This window comes from Eublepharis macularius, chromosome 18 (assembly GCF_028583425.1).
Source record: "Eublepharis macularius isolate TG4126 chromosome 18, MPM_Emac_v1.0, whole genome shotgun sequence".
NCBI classification, from domain to species: domain Eukaryota; kingdom Metazoa; phylum Chordata; class Lepidosauria; order Squamata; family Eublepharidae; genus Eublepharis; species Eublepharis macularius.
The window spans coordinates 1,834,430-1,854,057 of record NC_072807.1 but is presented as its reverse complement, the minus strand read 5'-3'; the positions used below and the strand labels follow the sequence as shown (position 1 = coordinate 1,854,057).

Here is a 19,628-nt window from a genome sequence, read left to right as displayed (position 1 = left end):
TGGGTGGGCACTGCAGGACTGCGCTTTGTGTGTATGTTAACTTCCGTCTCCTCTCTCCCTGTTACCCTTCTCTGTGCCTAGGTGGCTCAGCAGCAATGAGATACGTCCACCACGCTACCAACCCAGTGATTCAGCTCAAGTGACAGACACCACACCCGTGTGTGTTTTGAATTCTGCCCCCCTCCTCCCACTCCTGGCTGGCACTCCTGGCCAGACGATGTCCTCTCTGCATGGGGGCATGGCTGGAGAAAGGAGAGAGTGCGCTTTCCCCACTCCCGCCCTAAGCTCCCAGGTGCACTTGGATTGCATTTGGGCGAGGGGGGACATTGGATAGACTCTGTACATAGTGACTGGAGGCTGCAATGCCATGCAGAGGCCTGGCTGCAACGCTCACCACCTTGGCTTACTCTTCCTAGATTTTAATTTTATTTTGAGTTTGTTTACCGAGATGAGTGCGAGCGGAAGTCAGGACAGACACAGCTACCTCCATCCAGACCCTTTTAATACAAAAGAAACCCCTGACTGGACTTGTCCTCTGAAACAGCTGGAAAAAGACAAAAAAATCTTGATAAAGTTGAAAATAAAGGTTTCCTTGTATTTTATTTGGCTCTGTCAAAGTATTTTGGGCCTAGAAGGGCCCTTTTTAGTCTGTGTACAAAGCAGGCATGTGTGCTTTTATTAATGTTTGAGTAAGGGTAAGTAGATCCCAAACTGATCAAGAAAGGCTTCCAAATAAGAGCTTATCTTGGTATTCTGAACCGTATATTGGTGTGCTGTAAATCCAAGGACAATAAACACACAAGTGGCGAAGGAAAGTGGATTTATTAACCCCCCTGGCAATTTACAGAAAGGAGCAAGTACAGAACAGAATAAGCTTATGCCCCTATACTGACCTTGGGAATGCCGAGGAACGACAGCAGCACACCCCTGGCTGCAGTCAGTTGCGTGGCGCTGCTGCTGCCATTCAACCTGAGCTGAGGCTCTGGCGGAGACTTTCTCTGAGATGTATATAGAAGCTATATGGCTGCTGCACCTGTTTGCTCATGTCCCCCCCCCCCCGGTTGTCCTTGGAGAGGAGTGACATACTCATGGCCAAGTGTCCTAAAAGGTCCCCATGCCGAGTGCGTGGTTTAACTTGCAAACATCCCACTCCCTTATACAATGACAGGACACATTTGACGAGAAAAGCACGTTGCCAAAAACAATGTTCAGGCCTGGCCTGCAAAGCACTGTGGGCACAAAATGGAGGAACTGTGGCTCGAGTTGACAAGTCGTCTGCATGTGCCACAACAACTGGTTTTCTCTATAAAGCTGCTTGGCACATGGCCTGGTTTGGCCTAGCCTGGTCTGTATCTTAAGAGCCCCGTTCACCAGGGACAGCAACATTGGCTGAATCCTATGCAGTGATAAGTTTTGGGCACTCAGATTTTCTCGCTTCATCAGCCACAGTAAGGGGACCTGACCTGCATTCAGAGGTAAAAAACTGGAACTCCCCATGCCGCCTTTCTGAGTTGGATCTCACCGGACTCCCAAACTGGCATAACTGATCTAGAAACCCGCCTACTTTGAGTAGACTGGTGTTTCAAGACTTTTGTCCCTGTGAGATCATGAAGTGTCAAGGAAGGGAAAAGTCGCAGTTGCTTTGACTTGGGCCTTGTATTAGCAGGGCAAGCTTTTACACGGGCTGTTTACTTGTCAGTGTTGAATGCCCGGCTTTGTTTTTATTGCGTCTGTTCTTCCTCATCTAGTCTCTATTACTGTGGCCAAGAAGCAGCAGTTCTGCTGTAGAAATATCATTTTAAAGCTGTGGGTAGGAGTTTGTGCTGGTGGGGTCTAAGCATGTCTTCCATACCAGCTGTTGGCGTGCATTGATGCGTCTTTTGAATAGAGACAGCAAGTAGCACATGTGCACAGAGACTGTCTCTCTTCCTTGCCTGCTTGTCCACATTCCTCAATGTCCTTGACTTAATAGTGACCAGCATAACAGAGTGAGCAGAGCTCCTGTGGTCTACTCTGAAATCAGTGGGCTTAGACTGGAGGAACCGTTTTTACTATAAATTTTAAGTTCTAAAAAAAAAAAACCCAGGCACCAACTTGGCCGGTAAAACTCAGGCGGGTGTAGTGACATAATCTACATGCAGCTTTTTTGTAGAAGCATCCCCATGTGGCAATGAGCAGATGTGATAGTAATTTGTGCGTGTGGTATGTGCTGCTGTAACAAACTTGCATCACACTAGAGTTTACATCTTTGCCCTTTCAACACCTTCACATGCCCTGCATCTGATGAAGAGAGCTGTGGTTCTCAAAAGCTTATGCTACAGTAAAGTTGGTTAGTCTTAAAGGTGCTACTTAACTATTTTGCTACTGCAGGCTAACAGGCTAACTCCTCTGGATCTACTCTGTCCTTCCAGAGCGATTTCCCGGTTCTTTAAACCAAGCGAGCGGGTGCTGGAGAAGGGAGCGCAGCGGTGTCGTTGTTGTTGTTGTGTGTGTCGGTGTCCCATGGCCAGGCGGGGGTTCGAGCCCTAGCCCGGCACCCACCCCTGCCCTGCTTCGCCCCCCGTTGTATGAGGCTGGCTGGCTGGCTGGCTGGCTGCCGCCGGATCCGCTCTGACCTGGATCCTCCTCCCTAGACGCGAAGAGGGCGAAGCGGGGGCTCTCGGGCTCGGGCCGCGTCACGAGGAGATGCTCGGGAAAGCGGGAGGCCCCGAAGGAGCCGCCTGGACTCGGCCAGAGACGCGCCGGCGCGCGGGGCCTGAGCCGGTCTGCGGCTGGCGGGGCGCCTCGGAGGGCTTCCCGGCGGAGGGTCGCCGCGGCTCGGGGGCGGCCGGCGGGTGAACGCCTGCGGGAGCGCGCATCTCCCTGCGCGGGGACGGGCGCCGTTGACGGCGGGGGCACGAGGCGCGCCCCCGCGACTCTCCGGGCCCAAAGCCTCAAAGGGACCCGCCGGCAAAGAGGGGGGGCCCTGCCGCCCCCGCCCGCCGGGGATTGGCTGCGAGGGCCGGAAGAGGTTGAACAGATTGCGGAAGGGCGGGGGCGCCTGCCCATCAGGCCTGCCGGAAGCGGAAGGAGCGCGGCTGCGGGGGGGGGCGCCCACGTGTGAAGAGGAGGGCGAGAGGATGGGGCGCAAGTTGGACCCGGCCGGGAAGGCGAGGCGGGGCCCGGGGCGCAAGGCGCGCAAGCAGCGCGGGGCCGAGCAGGAGCTGCGGCGCTTCCTGCCGCCCGGTGAGTCGCGGAGGGAGGTCGGCGCCGGCCCCGGCCCCGGCCCCGCGGCGGGGCTTCCTCTGCAGCGGGGCCCCTGCGGCCCTCGGAAGGAGCGGGGGGCGCCTTGCGGGGCCGGGTCGGTGGGGGGCGGCCCCCTGGCAGCTGCCTGCTCTGGCGCGCCCTGGTGCGGCGGGCGGCCTGGGGCTTAGCAGAGGGGGCGAGTTCCCCGGGAGGCGCGTGCCCCGTTCTCTCCCCGCTGGGCACCGGAGGCGACTTCTCAGAACCCCGCGTGTAAATTGGCAGACGGTACTGAAGAGTCACAGAAAGAGAATCCGCTGCAACTTCGGGGCTTGTTCAGGCTCCAGCTGGGCCGGCGGGCGTGCTAGAGGCGGGGGCCTTGCGTGAGTGTTAGAATCGCAAGGCTGGAGGGGGCCTCCCTTGGCCCAGCTGGCCCGGGCAGAACCGCTTCCTGGCCCCAAAGTGGCAGCCAGCAATTCTCTGGGCATGTCAGACAGGCCCGGGGAACTAAGCGCCGTTAGGAGGGGAACGTCTAGTGAGAAGCTAATCTCAGCCACCCGCCCTCTAAGAAGCCTTTTTCCAGGCTCTTCCTGTAATAGAGGCCAACGATTCTACTCAAGAGAGTAGTTTTTCACAGTCTTTGCTGTTGTGATGTAGATGGAGAACTTCTAATGCTCAGTGTATGCCGTATTAGTGGTTCTGAAACTTCTTGAAGATAAACGGACTCAAATTTCTCCCTTCCCAATATAAAAGACAGGAGTCTCGCATTATCTGGCAACAAACTTCTTTATATTCTGTTTTTCGTGCATAACAGTAAAGGGACGTTGTTTTACTAAGCAACAGGCCACATCTCATGGCTGTTTGGGAGACTCTGCAGAAGCAAACCCAAATTTGTCATCGAGCTTCCTCTGACCTCCTGACCCACTTTGGGGTTCTGACCCACAGATTAAGATCTGCTGCCTTATGGTGAGATCTGTGCTGAAGATTCTGTTTGTCTCAAAATGGCTTTCCCCAGAACCCCAGTTCCACTGGGGTCCCATATAGAACCTAATATTTCATACATATGTATTGCTTTTTTAAAATTGATTTATAAGCTTGTTGTCTATTCTGGTTGTAGAAGTGAACTTACGAAACCACATTCAGCATTCCCTGTGGGGCTGCACCGTACCCCTCCTGCACCGTACCCCTCCTGCCGTTTTATTTTCCCTTCCTGACAATCCTCACCATGAAGTGCCTTTTTCGCTGCTGCAGCTTTCCGAGTTGATGTTTTCATTCAGCGGTCCCCTGGGACCCCAAGACCGAAGCCCCCCTGCCCCCCCCCCATATTACAGAGCAAAGCCACCCATTAGCCACTGTACATGCCTGTAGGTTCGTAGCACAGTTCCAATGAATGCTCAGCAGGCAGTGCTCAGGCGATGTGGGCGGCTTGCACACAGTTAGTGCAACATGTTCTTAGTGTAGCTTGGTAGGTCAGACTCCCCAAAGGGGCTTGTTCCACTTGAAGTTCTGTTCACTCCTCTCCAGAATGCAGTAGCCAGGACTCCTTAATGTTCACCTGCTAACTTCAGTGTCTGTTGATTTCTTGTGTATGTCTCCCCCCCCCCCCCCCCGGCAGATCCTGAAGACAGCCCAAGAAAGCTTTCCAGCCATGTGCGGCGAAGGTGAGTGTTAACATGGTGGTGGTCCCTGTTTGTTCAAAGCACAAGTGTCCTCTCTCTCCCTCCCTCTCACACATGTGGACTGTTACTGAGACATCTTGCAATGGCTGTATACCTGAAGATGCTAAAAGAAATCAAAATTAGATGCTCAGTTTAGTGCATAAAGCCTCTAAGTTCTCCGTAGGCCCATCTGTATCTGAGGTGGTCTCTCATTGATTCAAGCCTGGTTTGTAGGAATGTAGGTTCAGATCCTGTAGTGTTCCCTGGGTAGCCACGTGAGTCAGTCTGTAGCAGTAAAACGGAGCAAGAGTCCAGTAGCACCTGTAAGACTCACAAAATGTGTGGTGGGGGGTATGAGCTTTTGTGAGCCACAGCTCACTTCTCCAAGTTTGGGAGGGTCTCAAACTGCTGTCAGAGGGAGCTGTGTTAGTTACATGGATCATAATCCTACTTCATAAGAAGCAGATTAATTTTTCTTAAATATTTGTGTTACTCGTGCTTAACAGACCATAAAATTTACCAAATAAAACTTCAAAAAACATTATTAACCGTGTTTCAAAAAATCTTAAGTGCATTTATCGGTATTTCCCCCCAAACTCAAATATTTTCCCTCCTTATTACAATAATATGCCCGAACAGAATTGGCTTTTCTTAAGAAGAAGAGGGGATGTTTTCAAGTCTTGACGTTTTTGAGAAACTAGGCCATAGGTTTAATGGAGTAAAATAAGTTTAAAACATGTGACCCACTTGCTTTGTACCTTTTTTTCTTTTTAAGAGCTGCAAAGCGGCGGATCAAATCTGCCAGACTGCCAGCCGGCAAGACCACCCTTGCACTCCGAGAATCAGCAGGTGAGAAGGTAGCAGACCAGACAAGCATTTGGCCTCATTTCTGTCACCTGCTCCAAAAGGGTAAAGAGTCTGTTGCCCATATTTACTGCGTAACTGCTCCTGGTGCTACAGAATGGTTTCTGGATGATGGCTAAATGTTTCTTTGTCACTTTGAGAGACCAAAAGGGACGTTTCATTGCAGACATTACCAGCTAAGGTATTCATAGAATCATAAGAGTTGGAAGGGGCCATACAGATCATCTAGTCCAACCCCCTGCCCAGTGCAGGATCAGCCTAAAGCACTGAACATGCATTAATGTGTGAGAAGATCCCATCCAACACTAATTCACAGAGAGGAGATTCTCCATTCAAATTCCTACGCTTCCCCTCAGGACATTTTCCTTTCTCTCCCCCCAGTGCAGCAGCCGTGACCCCTCTTGTTCCACTTCATTGTTGTTTCTGGATTGTGGGCTTGATGTGCACTTTTAAGGCAGTAGCTCTGCTCCTTCTGGTTTTGGGGAAGTTTGGTTCTGCAGGCAAAACATAATCCCAAAGAAGAGCGACATTGGTCTGTATTAATAAAAACAATGAAAGAGATGGCTTTAAAGATTAGCGTGTGTCATGATACAAACGTTTATAGGCAAGGATGTCCTACATCGAGTATAGGAAGACTTGTCTTATATGACCAGTCTCCCTCCGGCCTTTAGAACTTCTTTTTCCCTTGCCCCCAGCTCAGCCCCAAGCAGCGCTCTTTCCCTCATTGTGTGAATGTCTGACACTTCCAGGGGAAAAAAGAGGAGAGGCTTTCTTCCCGATTCCATGTGTCTCAACTGAACTGAAGCAAAGTATTGGAAACTGGAAACGTTACCATTTTTTAAAACATATATCCTGCCCTGTTTTACAGTCTTAACTGTCAGTGTTCCAAATGAAAATTTCCCCTCCCCAATTCGCCAACACCACTTTAGCGAATGTACTGATGAGAAGCGGTTGCCCTCAGGAGTCCAGGTCATAGGAGGAAAGTGGAATCGACTGTAAAAGAAACACAATACTGTGGCTAAAACCCCCATCAGTCATGACTTGTGCAGAGCGTGGGTTCAGACGCCATGCTTATCTTCATGGCAGGAGCTTTGCCTTGCTCAGACAGGCGGCAGACCTACCAAAATGTTATACTTGCAACTATAAAACTTTTAACACGGATTAAGATAGATGTTCCAGGTCTCTTTGGTGATTCACAAAAAAAGCCAAAAAGAAAACCTTGCGCTAACTCACTATATCATGGGATCTTTTGAGTTCTCCAGAATTCCTTGTCACACTAAATGTTACCAAAAAAATGGTGGGGGGGGGAGAACATATTTCAGAGTTTGATCTTCGCAAGAGGCATTACAAATTTCATATAAAATAGGAATGTATTTCTATGGAACGTGTGTGTTTGTGTGTGTGTGCGCGCAGTTCCATATGTCTTAATGTCCAGATTGACCAGGCGCCTCCAACACTTTCATTTTCCTTGGACAACTGAAGTCCAAAGTAATCCTCAAGCAGCTCCCGCTCAGTTGCTCCTTTGGCCTGCTTTGCAGCTCCAGGCGAGTCGTTGCCAAAAGGTGCCAAGAAGCAGGCGGCCTTACAAGATGGCCGTCTCGGTGGCTTCAGTGACATCAGTACCTGGCTGACCCCCAGTTCTGCGGAAAAAAGGCCCAGGCCCAAGGAGAGCGAGCAAGACGCGTTCAGTGGCAGTGAGGAGCTCGAAGGGCCCCGTGAGAGTGACGGGGAGGACGGAAGTGATGATGGGATGGTGGACGACTATGGAGCTTTGTCTTCTGGTGATGAGGAGGAGGTAAGAGCCTCTGGCCCTCTCGTTGCAGCTGCTGCTGTTAGGAATAGATGGGGTGGGGGTGGAGCAGCAAAGAGGGTGTTGGTTCACATGGGAAAACGTGCGGCTAAGAGTCCAAGGAAATGTGTGACAGGAAGGAAAAGAGCCTCATGTGCTCTGTTGAGATCCAATTTGTCTGTTAGACCAGCGGCCTTCACCCTTTCCCCTGAGCGCTTGCGGGGGGGGTGTGTGTCATACAGTGGGGAATGGACTGAGGCCCAGAGGAATCTCCATGGGGCCTCTCCCCTGGAGGGGTGGCCCTCTTACTCTCTCTGCATGCGCACTGGCAGCAAGTCCTTCTGAAAAGCAGCAAAACAAGGCAGTTCCTCTTTGGGGAACCAGGAGGCAGGGCACTGCGGCCCAGGGAGTGAAGACCGCTGTGCTAATCCAGCTGTTCTGAGTGAATTGTAGGTGAACAGCGGATCTGAAATAAGGTAACATCAGGCAACGGCTGTGCTTTGCTATGGATAAATTCTGTGAAATGGTGGGAGTGAAAGAAAATTAGAATTGCAGTTGGTGAAATAGGTGTAGATTAAATTCTTGGATTACTTTTTTGATTTTTCAATTTAAATCGGCCAAGAATGAGACTAGCCCCTCTCTTGAATCTAACCAGTTACAAGGAAGCTGCCAGGTGCTGAACTGCACTGAGAGCTCCTGGCCTCAATCAGCAGCTGCAGAGTATGTTGGGGAAGGCAGGCGGCAAGTGGTGGAGTGGCTTAAAGCGGCCTTCTCTGCTGCTCGGCTCCTGGACGCTGCGTCAGGACGGGAAGGGGGAGGGTTAATGGCTCCCTCGATGCCTCTCTGTCATGACCTGGCAAACTGGATTCCTAGAAAACAAAACAGAGGCAGCCTCGTAAACCAGATGGCCACAAACAAAGGGAAAGCCGCCCCAACAGGGCAATAAAGTAAAGAATATTCAAAATAGATTCTCATGAATGGAACAAGTAATTAGTATACAACAATAATAATTACTATAAACAGGGCTTTTTTCTGGGAAAAGAGGTGGTGGAACTCAGTGGGTTGCCCTCAGAGAAAATGGTCACATGGCTGGTGGCCCCGCCCCCTGATCTCCAGACAGAGGGGAGTTGAGATTGCCCTCTGCGCCGCTGAGCACCCCTCTGTCTGGAGATCAGGGGGCGGGGCCACCAGCCATGTGACCATTTTCAAGAGGGTCCAGAACTCCTTTCCCCCTGTTCCCCCTGAAAAAAAGCCCTGACTATAAATATTTGTATAGTTTTCCAGTATAAATATTCAATCCTAAAGTGCAACGTGCTCAAAGTGCTAAAATATATTCCTATGTTCAATAATGTTGTATCATCACAAGCATCACAGAGACAAAATACCAAACCTGATTACCAATGCTGCACTTTAAATGACCACAGTGGCTGGGAAAGGGGGGGAAGTTCCCTTTAAGGTGTTATTTTGATGACTGTAGGGATGTATTTGAGCTCTTTGAGCACGTGGCACTTTAGGATTGAATATTTATAATGGAAAACTATATAAAAATATTTTTAGTAGTTGTATACTGATTACCTGTTCCATTCATGAGAATCTATTTTTAATATTCTTTATTGCCCTGTTGAGGAGCTTTCCCTTTGTTTGTGGTGATCTGGATTCCCAGACTGGGCTGTACCCCAAACGTCTGCTTCGGCTTGTTTCCTGGGAAAGGCGCTGTTGGGGGAACCGTGGAGTTGAAAGTGACTCTCTGAAAGTAGGTAGAGGGACCAGTTCATTGAGTCTCTTGTTCTGAGATTTGGAAAAGGAAAATAGCCGAGATCATGGCTCATGCTATATATTTCTTTTTATATGTATATATATATACGTATATATACATATATATACAGAGAGAGAGAGAGAGAGAGAGAGAGAGAGAGCGCATGCGGAGCCGTGCCCTGGCCGCATCAAGAGGGTGCCTGCACATCTTCTCGTACTGGAAATAAGAGTTTTATTTCCTCTCTTTCAGCTCCTGCCCATTGAACAAGCTGCCCAAAAGCAAAAGGAGTGAGTATTCCCGGAGGGTGCCTGTGGCCAGTCAGGGAACTCGTTGAGTTCGGGGTTTCTCTCCTGTCCCCCCGCCTCCCTTGATACCCTCAGGGACAGGGACTCCTGCTTAAAGGTTTCTCTCCTTTGGACGCAGGCAGGACATGAGCGAGGAGGAGAGCGAGGAGGAGGAGGAGGAGGAGGAACCCCGCAAGCACGATGAGGCTCAGGAAACAGACTTGCAGCTCAATGTGGAGGCAGGGGAGCGCTTTCTGCTGCCCAGTGGGCAGGAGGTAGAGAAAGAAGATATCCTTCCTTTCTGTGGGCGCTCGGTGCCTATTACGATGGGAGCGGAGGGCAAAGGGGGCTATGCTGGGCTCACCCGTTTCCTCGGTGTTCCATTTTTGCCCTCTGGCACCCCCTTGTGGCAAGTCGGAGTGTTGGTGCAACGTGATGCGTCATAGCAAGCGCTCTGGTTCGGGTGTGGCTTCGGCCTCAGACTCAAGAGGCAGATCCTCTCTCTTGCCCAGAAACCTCCCCCCCCCCGCCCCCCAGTAATAGTGGAAGAATTGAGTGGCTTGTCTTACTGGGCGATTTTAAGAATTGCTGATGTTATTCGACACTATGATTATCGGCAGTTTTGCCTGGGGCTGAGCGAGGGTCTTGGGTTGGGTCCAGTCAGCTTTCTTGCTGCTGAAAAAGGGAGAAGGGTGTCCACTGAATGGCTGTGCTGGGGACCGTGAGGCACAGCCACATGGGACTGGGGCTACAGTAAGGGCAATGTTGGAGGGCCCCGTTCATTCGGCAGCGGCTCATGTGCAGGTAGGGGCCTTTCCCAGCCCGGAGGGGCTGCTGGCCAGAAGATGCCGTCCTCGTTGGTCTGATGTGGAACTGGACAGTGGTCTTCAGCCGTTCCAGAACTGGGAGCCACTGAGCTGCCAAGGGGTGCAGGCAGGAAGTCATGTGCCAGGAAGTGGGGGAAGCCAGAGTTAGGACTTGGCCAGTCTTGAGGCTAGGGCTGTGGGCAGCACACCAAGAGGAGGAGGGACTGGAAGCAGGCTGAGCCCCATGCTGGGGGAGTACCGTAGAGAAGAACAAGCCGTGAGCGAGTGGCTGGGGTGGGCTGGCCATTAAGGCTGCTGGGGAAAGTCCCAGTGGGCTGGTGGCCTGGGGAGTCCCCCTGACTTCAGGGCAGCGCTGCTCGAGGTTGGAGGGAGCCCCTGCCACTGTGAGTTGGGAACCCCCACAAGAAGAGGGGTGGGAGCTGCTACTGCTGCGAGCTGGCAGGAACGGCCACAGCCATAAGCGCACAGCTCCTGCGCTGCACAGTGTGGGCAGACATGAGCCGGGTAGAAACCACCGCAAGCCTGCTCTTTCCTTCTCCCCTTCATGGGGGAGGGGGGGCTTCCCCCATCCAGAAGGGAAAGCTGAGCCTTTTCTGGGGCTGTTGGGCCTTCCAATCTGTCCTGGGTGAGAGCCACAGCGGAGCCCTCTCCCTCACAGAACAGCTTCATCACTCTGACTGACAGCTGCTCTCAGTGGGCCTGCCGAGAGAGGCAAGAGGCAGGGACACCTTTGTTCTCAGCTCGTACACAGTAGCAGCAGGACCATTGCAAAGAACTGCAGCCCAGAAGGGGAGGGCGCTGTCCCCCACTGGAAGGCCCCCACCAGCGGGCCGGGGTGATGCGGCTCCTTGTATGTGGTGGGAGTCCTTAACTGCTCCCTCACCCGCCGAGCCCCCCGATCTTCAGCTCATCCATCAGCGTATCAAGGACAACATTGAAGTGCTTCAGGATTTCGGCACAAAGCGGGAGGAAGGCCGCTCCCGGCAAGAGTACCTCACCCTCCTGCGCCAGGACCTGGCCGCTTACTACTCCTACAGTGACTTTCTGATCGGGAAGGTGATGGAGCTCTTCTCCCTCTCGGAGGTAGGCTTTGCGGGGAGCTGAATTGGCTCCGCCTACGGTTGTCTGCTTTTCCTTTGGTGTCTGTTGCCTGGGCAAATTTAAGCAAGTGGACTGAAGGGAACCGAATCCAAGACTGGGTGCACTGGCTGTTTGTTGTGGCGAGTGGTCGTGTTTGGTTTTGAACGCGCTGCCAGGGCCAAGCCGTCCTGCCCACATTCCCTCACTCCCTTGGCCTGGCAGCCTAAGGCTCTTGGTGCCTCCTTTGGGACTGGAGGAAAGGTCAGAGGCAAGATGGAACCACAATAACAGTTTGGCAGGTCAGTAACAGTTGTCTGGAACCAGGACCTCCCCAAATATAATGGGGAAGCTCTGACTTACACCAGTGTTTGTTTTCCATCTTCTCTGCTTCGTAAGTTTGCTGCCATCTCTGTGGTTACAAATTCCAGAGGGGGGAAACCAGCCATGTTAGTCTGTTGCAGTGAACACAGCAGTGGAATAAAGGCTCACTCATTTGTTTAAGCTTTCATGGGCTGGGACCCACTTCATCAGATGCACGAAGTGAATCAGCAAATAAGAGACAGATATATGCCTATGTAGGCGTATGTATATGAAAGCCAAGCACAGTGGCTATGGTGCTTAGTTTATAGGCTGGATTGATAGATGGGTGGCCCAGAGGGGGGTGGCAGATTGCAGTAGGTGTGCCCCAGCACCTCTGACACCCACCCCAGCCTTATGGAGCAGAGGAGGGGCTCGTGCAGAGGAAGGCGTGGCTCAGGAGGAAGCACACTCGAGGCCCCTGGTTCAGCCCCCACAGAGGGAGAGCCCTGAACTAGCATGGACGGAGTCTCAAACCCAGCTGAGATCTTGCCCCATCAAACTGAATGATGTGGGAAGGGCTGTTTGTGCTGATTGGCTGCCGCAAAGGGCCATCGTCTTGGCCAGGGAGCTCCACACACCATCTCCCTTCCGGACTCGGGGGGTCATGACTACTGCCTCCCCATTTCCCCCAGCAACTTTCACCCTCTTTCCATCTCTGCCTGCCCTTTTTATGCAAACTGCACGGTTAAGCAGATGCCAGCAGAAATGGGGTGTGTGTGCGTGTGTGTGTGTGTGCACAAGATGGAAAGCCGTCCCCTTCCCCTTGCAAGAGCAGGCCTGTCCCCCCCGACACGTCCCCTCAGCCCGTGCTAGTAATAGCTGGGGTAAGGTCTGCGCAGGAAGCAGGGACTGAGCCTGCTCAGTAGAGCCCTGATCAGATGGAGTCGGGATTCATTTGTTCCACCTGTATCTTGTTCGGCTTTCTTAAACGACATTTGTGTTCATGTGTACATCTTGAGCAGTCTTGAACTCGTAATCAGCTAAAAAAAAAATTGATGATTTGAATACGGACTCCTGGAGGTGCCTCACGCTGAGCCAGGCTGTTGGGGATTCCAGGCCAGCCCTTCCTGCTCTCACTGGCAGTGGCTGTCCCGGGCCTCGCGTCGAGGCCTTTTATATCTCCTGCTCCCTCAGTCCTTTTCAGTGGCCATCCAGGGATTAAACCTTGTGCGTGTAAAGCTGCCACCCGACCCTCTGATCCAGAGCCCGCCCCCCTGCTGGCCTCTCGCTCCCCCCTCCAGTTATGCCACTCTGTCCAGTCCTTCCATCTTCCCTTCCAGCTGGTTGATTTCTTGGAGTCCAATGAGGTTTCCCGGCCGGTGACTCTCCGCACCAACACTCTCAAAACGCGGCGGCGTGACCTCGCCCAGGTGAGCACCCCTGCTCTGTGCCTTCTCTTCTCCACTCCCTGCCCAAAGGTCTCACTCTTCCTCCTTGATCCTGCAGGCGCTCATTAATCGTGGGGTGAATCTTGACCCGTTGGGGAAGTGGTCGAAAACTGGACTTGTGGTCTATGATTCCTCCGTGCCCATAGGTGAGTGAGAGGCAGGCTGGCTGGCTGGCTGGCTGCCACCACCCTTCCTGGCTCTTTTGGCTCTTTTGGCTGCTGGTTTCACACTGTTTTGTTTGTGTTTTTGCTACCAGGTGCCACCCCAGAATACTTAGCTGGGCAATATATGCTGCAAGGAGCTTCTAGCCTTCTGCCAGTCATGGCTCTTGCCCCTCAGGAGAATGAGCGCATTCTGGACATGTGCTGTGCCCCAGGAGGCAAGACCAGTTACATAGGTACCGGAGGAGGCAAGGCGGGGCAGGGAGAGGGGGTCTCTGGTTTGTACGGGGAGTGGCTGTGCTGGAGGGGCAGGTTTAAGGCTGGCAGTCACTGCGTCCGGGGGTGGGGCGGGGCAGTGAGCCACCTGGCGGCGTCTTGATCTTCCCAACCTGCTTCTTTGGCAGCCCAGCTGATGAAGAACACGGGCCTCATCCTGGCCAATGACAGCAATGAGGAGAGATTGCGCAGCGTGGTGGGGAACCTGCACCGGCTCGGAGTCACCAACACGGTGGTGAGCCACTGCGACGGGCGCCAGTTCCCCAAGGTCTGTTGGAGGGAGTGGAACAGTGGGTGCTTGGGTGGGGAAGGGGACTAGGGCAGCCGTCTTGCAACTGGCAGTTTTGTGCACGCCTTTTAAAAAGATTTTGCTGTTGGATGAGAAGATTTTAATAATTTATGCCCAGCTTTTTCCCTAGTGGGGACTCAAAGTGGTTCACACCAGCATTTTCCTCTCCTCCATTTTAATCTTGCAACAGCCCTGTGGGGTAGGTTAGGCTACGTGTGTGTGACTGGCCCAAAGCTTCCTTGGCAGCGCAGGGATCTGAACCTGGCTCTCCCCAGATCCTGGCATGACACACTACCGCGGTTCTTTGTTGCAGGGACCTCCTGACTGGTCTGGTTGTCTTTTTCCTCACCTGTGGTGGGCAGGGAAGGGGGCACACACGAGAGAGACGCGCAGGGCCCAGTGGCATGCCTCCTTCCTGCTTCGCAGCCGTTTAAGGGGTGCATCTGGTCCTCTGGGGGTGGAGGGGGAGAGGCAGGCAGCCCTGAAGAGGGGGGTGTCAAGCGCAGGGCTCTTGCCTCGCCCAGTGCGTGATTCTTTTGAACTGGCGATGCTGGGGTTGAACCGGGGACCCCCTGTGCACAAAGCAGAGGCTCTGCTGCTGAGCCACAGCCTCACTCCCGCCTTGGGGTGTTTCCCTTCCGTCCCCAGGTGCTGGGTGGCTTTGACAGAGTCTTGCTCGATGCTCCGTGCAGCGGCACAGGCGTGATCTCCAAGGACCCCACAATTAAGGCCAACAAGGTGAGCCGCGTCACAGCTGCGGTCTGGGAGCGCCTGGCTTGGCCCGTGGGAGGCGGGAGGGAGCGGAACTCCGGGCTTCCCACCTGCGACCTGGTTCTGCTTTGCCAAGGCTGTTGATAGAGTTGGTGGCCTGCTTTTTAATTACTTAAATAACGAAACGTGGGTATTTTCAAAACTGTCATACAGGTGCCCTTTTGGGGAGCATTGAAGGAAGTACGGAAAGTGTTACCAATTATTGTCAAGGCTGTTTTTGATATTTTCTCTTATAGAACCAAAAAAGCTCCTCACAGCCAAAGGGAACCTTCATTTGGCAGTCTTTAGAGCTCAAACTGGCCTCCACCTTTTAGTCACTGAAAGCTTTTGGTTGCTTTTTAGTCACTGAGCGTATTGCGCCTGTGTGGTGTGTACCCAGCAGGAGTCCTGTGGGCCTTTCTGGGCACACCGATCTGCCTCATGTGGAGTCAGGCCTTTGGTCTCCGCTTCCTAGTTAGCGTCTCTGGGGTGCCTGAGGCTCTCCAAGGCTGGGAGCGGAACGGGCCTTTCTCAGCTCTCCTTACCAAAGCCCCTTCACTTGAAGGTGCTGTGGACTCAAGATGGGAGGTCCGTCTTGCCCAGCCTGTTTCATGCAGCAGCCAAGCAGTTGCCCTCGAGGGCCAGCAACAGGGCCTTGAGGCCACGCCCTGAGGTTGCCTCCTGGCACTGCTGTTCAGAGGTTCACTGCCTCTGTACCTGGAGCTTCTCTTTAGTTACCAGGGCTAGTAGCGGTCGATGGACTTCTCCTCAACAAATCTGTTTTAACCCCCTTTGAAAAGCATCAGTGTTTGTGGCTGTCGCTTTCTCCACTGGCTGCGAGTTTTACAGTTTAATTATGTGTGGAATTAGGAGCGTTTCCTGATCTCTCTCCGGTGGCAATCGCTGTGTGTGTGTGGAGTGGAAGTCATATGAGCATTTCTGGACCCCAAGAATCCACCTGCTACGTCCTCAAGCACACGGCCTCAGCCTTTGCTCTGTGGTGTGGGAGTAGCAGAACTCGGCCCACAGGCACGAGACAAAGGATGCTCTGACCTGAGATCCAGGGGCACAAACTCCTTTCCACCCCGCTCTTCCTTCAAGGAGCTCAGGGGAGCATGACTTGTTTTCCCTTATCCCACTTCATTCTCATTGGCAGCCCCTGCGAGGTGGGCTAGGCTGAAAGTGACTGGTCCTTGGTCACACTCCACACTTGCATGGCAGAGTAGGTGTTTCGAGCCCGAGTCTCCCAGTTTCTGGTTTGATGCTCTAACCACTCTGCTACACAGGGCTGCTTAGAGTAGGCTGTGAGATTCTGTACTGAATCTGTTTGCAAGCTGCCTTGAGGATCCTTTAATAGTTTTTTAAATCATAGAATCATAGGGTTGGAAGGGACCTCTAGGGTCATCTAGTCCAACCCCCTGCATGATGCAGGAAATTCACAACTACCTCCCCCCCCCCTTGCTGTTTTTCCCATGGTTCTTGGACAGAGCGTGTATGAACTACTAAAGAAGCCTTGAATAAATGCTAAGAAATGAACAGACATTTTATGCCGCTTAAAAGATAGACAAAAATGTTATTACAGCAGTAGCACTTTCGGGACTGAAGCTGCCCCCCCCCTCTCTTCCAGGACGAGAAGGATATTTTGCGTTGTGCCCACCTGCAGAAGGAGCTGATACTCAGCGCCATTGACTCGGTCAACGCTGCCTCAGAGACGGGGGGCTACATTGTTTACTGCACCTGCTCAGTCATGGTAAGGCTGTCCCGCGGCCCCCCTTTCAGCAGCCCACCCCCCAACCCAGTCAAGGGGCGTCCGGCCACCTACCAGACTTGAAACAATCTTGACCTGTTTTTCCCTCTGTTGGCAGGTGGAGGAGAATGAATGGGTGGTGGATTATGCCCTGAAGAAGCGCAACGTCCGCCTAGTGCCTACTGGACTGGACTTTGGCAAAGAAGGATTTGCCAGGTAGATGTCCAGAATGTTAACAGTGCAATCCTCTGCAGAGTTACTCCTGTCAAAGCTCATTAATTTTGCACGGGCTTCGGCTGGAGTGATTCTGCAGAGGGACAGCACTGTACGAAACCACAGTGGAAGGACAGACGGGTTCCGACGGCACGTTTGCCCGGGGCAGCTCGTAACCCTTTCCTTCTGTTCATTGTGACTCCTAGGTTTAGGGAGCGGCGTTTTCACCCCTCTTTGAAGTCCACGCGGCGCTTCTACCCTCACACGCATAATATGGATGGCTTTTTTGTCGCTAAGCTCAAGAAATTCTCCAATGCGATTCCCAAAGTTCCCCAAGGTAATGGAGGAGGACTCGACTCGCCAGGGGCTGTGATTTTCTGTTGCCTCCTCCTCCCCACCCCAGCTTTTCAGTTCTTGAGTCAGGAAGTTGATTTCCCATGCAGAATATATTCTAGAGCTACAAACCACACAAGGTTTTCAGGTCTGTTTTAACTTCTTAAGCACCCGTTGGGTTAGCATAAGTTCAGTAGGAACGCCTCCTTCTTGCCTTAAGTGAACCACCCTGTTGATTGGCATATCTGCCCTACGTGAAGCCATGCCCTCCTTTTTAGAAGGTGCCCCCGCCCTTTTTGTGAATAATCTATGGTTTGTAAGCGAAATACCCTGTAGGGCTGCATGCTCTTTGGCCCGTGCAGCTGTAAATTGAGTATTTCTTTTTGAGGCTGATTTGGTTCTGTTTGGTGCTATAATTGGGAAGAAAGGAAAGAAAATACTACATACGTTGCCACTTTCCGTTTATATTTAAAGGGCCTGCATTCCAACTAGATATTGTGCAAATGTGTTTAAATAGCAGATTAATGAACTGGAAATTCTTGTATTGGTCAACAGCCCAGGGCCATGTAGCTTTTAGTAGGAATGGGCCAGAATCTTCATATTTAACCAGAGTGAATAAATACTTGGAGTTGTTGGGAATCTGGTGGATGTGCTTTGGAATACCGTATTGAAAAGCCGGAGCCTGGGGGCAGTAAGCGAAAGCCCCTCTGCAGCCGAGGAGAGCTTCCTGCTTGGGCCCTGTCTAGCATCTCTCCTGGTCTCACCCCTGTTCGTTCTACTTCCAGATGAGGAACCCACGGAGGAGCCCGGCGTGCCGTCTGCAAGGGAGGAGTCTGCTCCAGTCGCGGCTGCTGTGCCTCTGTCAACGGGGGGAAAGCAGGAGGAGAGGTTGCAAGGGGTTAAGAAGCAGGCTGCAAAACGGGGATTTTCTGCATTGACGGCCGCCAAGACGGAGCTGCGAGGAGAGTCGAAAGTTAAGAAGCAGAAGAAGCGAGTGCTGGTCGTGCAGCGAGGCTCCTTCCAAGCGCAGTCCAGGCTCGCAAAGGCTTCCTGGAGCTCTCCTGGAGGCCGGAGGACTCAGGCCGTCTCCAGCAGGCAGCGCAGAGCGCCCCAGAGCTGCCCGTAGGGGGCTTGCGTTGCTGAGCACTTGCCCGGAGGCTCCCAGCTGGTGCAGATAATGCTGGTGGGGCCTGGTACAGCTTTGCGCTGGATTGGACTTCGGGCACTCCCGTGTGTGCGCGCGTGCGTGCGTGCGCAGGCCCCCGTTTCTCATGTTTAGCTCTTCATCATGCTTCAGAGCACAGACTGTCTTAAGACTCATTGGTCATTAAAGGTTTTCTACTTGGTTGCAACATGTGTTTATGCACATCAGGTGCAGGGCTTTATTCTATTTGTTTACTCCTCCTATTAAGTGCCAGTGTCTTTGATGGCAGCTACTCCCAGGCTTGGAGGGGTCCTCCCAGATGTCACCTGCTTCTTGTGGGAAGCCCCTGTCTTTCCACTTTGACTCTTGTGAACCTGCCTGGGGATGATCTGAACGGCACGGTCCCTGCAGTGTGTCCCTGGCAGTCCCCTGGGCAGGAACGTTAATGTTTGTGCCTCTAGCCTCGGCAGTTCTGTTTCAGGCTTTAGGAGTCCCTTGCAGATTTGGGGGTGGGGGTGGGGGGAGGACAAATGGATTAAAATCAGGCTGGCTTGCACTGGGAATAAGCCGGCCTTCAGGCAAACCCCAAGCAGAATCACCATAAAGAAAAGTTTCTGATTCTTGTCTCCCAGCCACTGTTCTGGTTTGACTGTCTCCTCCCAATTTGGGAGACGTCTCCTCCAGTTGCCCCACAGCCTTAAGATCTCTGTGTGTCTTATTCTGCCATCTAACAAAAATACCCATCATGGTAGTGTGAATATTCAAACAAAAAGGAACCTTGGTGTACTTTAAAAACTAATTGATTTATTGAAACAATCTTTGGTTTGGTTAGTTTTCTTTTGCAGATTCATCTATTACCCATGGAATTTGTGCGTGTGTGTGATACACATATGGAAGAGTTGTATATTGTGAAGGCATTTTATGGTCACAATGCAACCCTGTTGTAGAGAAAAAGAGACATTGATTCATCCTGCAGGGTCGCCCCTAACAAACGGGGCGGGGGGGGGCTTGCAGTTGGCATGTACGTGATTCTGTGGCCTGCATGGATGAAGGAGGAACACGGAGCGAGCAGAAGGACTTTAGGCAGTGACCAGGAGAAGAACTGTTATGTCCTTAACACTTGGGGAGGAAATTTGAAAATGTAAAGTGTATTTATAAAACTGTGAACCTTAAGCAGGGATAGTAGGTTGGGAGTGCTGCAGTTTAAAAAGAAACCCAGAAAAGACACCATGCAGTCTGACCCACAGAATTCAGGTTGCTGAACAGCATGATCGGATGGACCTGTTGAAGCGTTACTGTTACTAACTTCATTGACGCATCTCGCATTAACACAGCTCAGAGTGGACAACAAAATAAGAGAAGCAATCGAATCGGACATCGGGGGCCTCCAGTAAACGAAGGAGCAGGACGAGGTTCACAGAGCTGGCACAACAATGCACACAAAAACCAGCCTGTGGCATAACACGCCATAACAACAAAAGGGGGTC

General features: G+C 52.3%; 2 protein-coding genes across 4 annotated transcripts in view; both read left to right on the top strand.

Annotated features, from left to right (window-relative positions):
* The window catches only part of CHD4 (chromodomain helicase DNA binding protein 4), a 33,452-nt gene extending 32,850 nt beyond the window's left edge, over positions 1-602 (top strand). For both annotated transcript variants that reach the window (XM_055002185.1, XM_055002184.1), the window contains exon 40: positions 82-602. In XM_055002185.1, coding sequence (XP_054858160.1) covers positions 82-99 — 18 coding nt within the window. In that variant the 3' untranslated portion in view covers positions 100-602. The remainder of the gene's footprint in view (positions 1-81) is intronic.
* A 2,477-nt stretch (positions 603-3,079) lies between these two features.
* On the top strand, positions 3,080-18,957 carry NOP2 (NOP2 nucleolar protein). 2 transcript variants are annotated; one of them, XM_055002863.1, is made up of 16 exons: positions 3,080-3,225; positions 4,838-4,883; positions 5,656-5,729; positions 7,283-7,539; positions 9,539-9,576; positions 9,713-9,861; positions 11,284-11,483; positions 13,121-13,210; positions 13,287-13,374; positions 13,485-13,625; positions 13,794-13,933; positions 14,603-14,692; positions 16,332-16,454; positions 16,570-16,667; positions 16,871-17,001; positions 17,783-18,957. In XM_055002863.1, the coding sequence occupies exons 1-16, from the start codon at positions 3,120-3,122 to the stop codon at positions 18,121-18,123; spliced, it is 2,112 nt and encodes a 703-aa protein (XP_054858838.1). In that variant the 5' UTR covers positions 3,080-3,119; the 3' UTR covers positions 18,124-18,957. The 2 variants fall into 2 exon arrangements, with proteins under 2 accessions (XP_054858838.1, XP_054858839.1); XM_055002864.1 differs by lacking the exon at positions 13,121-13,210.
* The last annotated feature ends 671 nt before the right edge of the window (positions 18,958-19,628 follow it).

What these genes read in the sequence shown, in the direction of transcription:
- NOP2 (XM_055002863.1), top strand. Translation starts at nt 3,120, where the DNA reads ATGGGGCGCAAGTTGGACCCGGCCGGGAAGGCGAGGCGGGGCCCGGGG. An exon ending in GCGGCGCTTCCTGCCGCCCG is followed by an intron (nt 3,226 to 4,837) that starts GTGAGTCGCGGA and finishes CCCCCCCGGCAG; the next exon opens with ATCCTGAAGACAGCCCAAGA. An exon ending in CTTCTGGTGATGAGGAGGAG is followed by an intron (nt 7,540 to 9,538) that starts GTAAGAGCCTCT and finishes CCTCTCTTTCAG; the next exon opens with CTCCTGCCCATTGAACAAGC.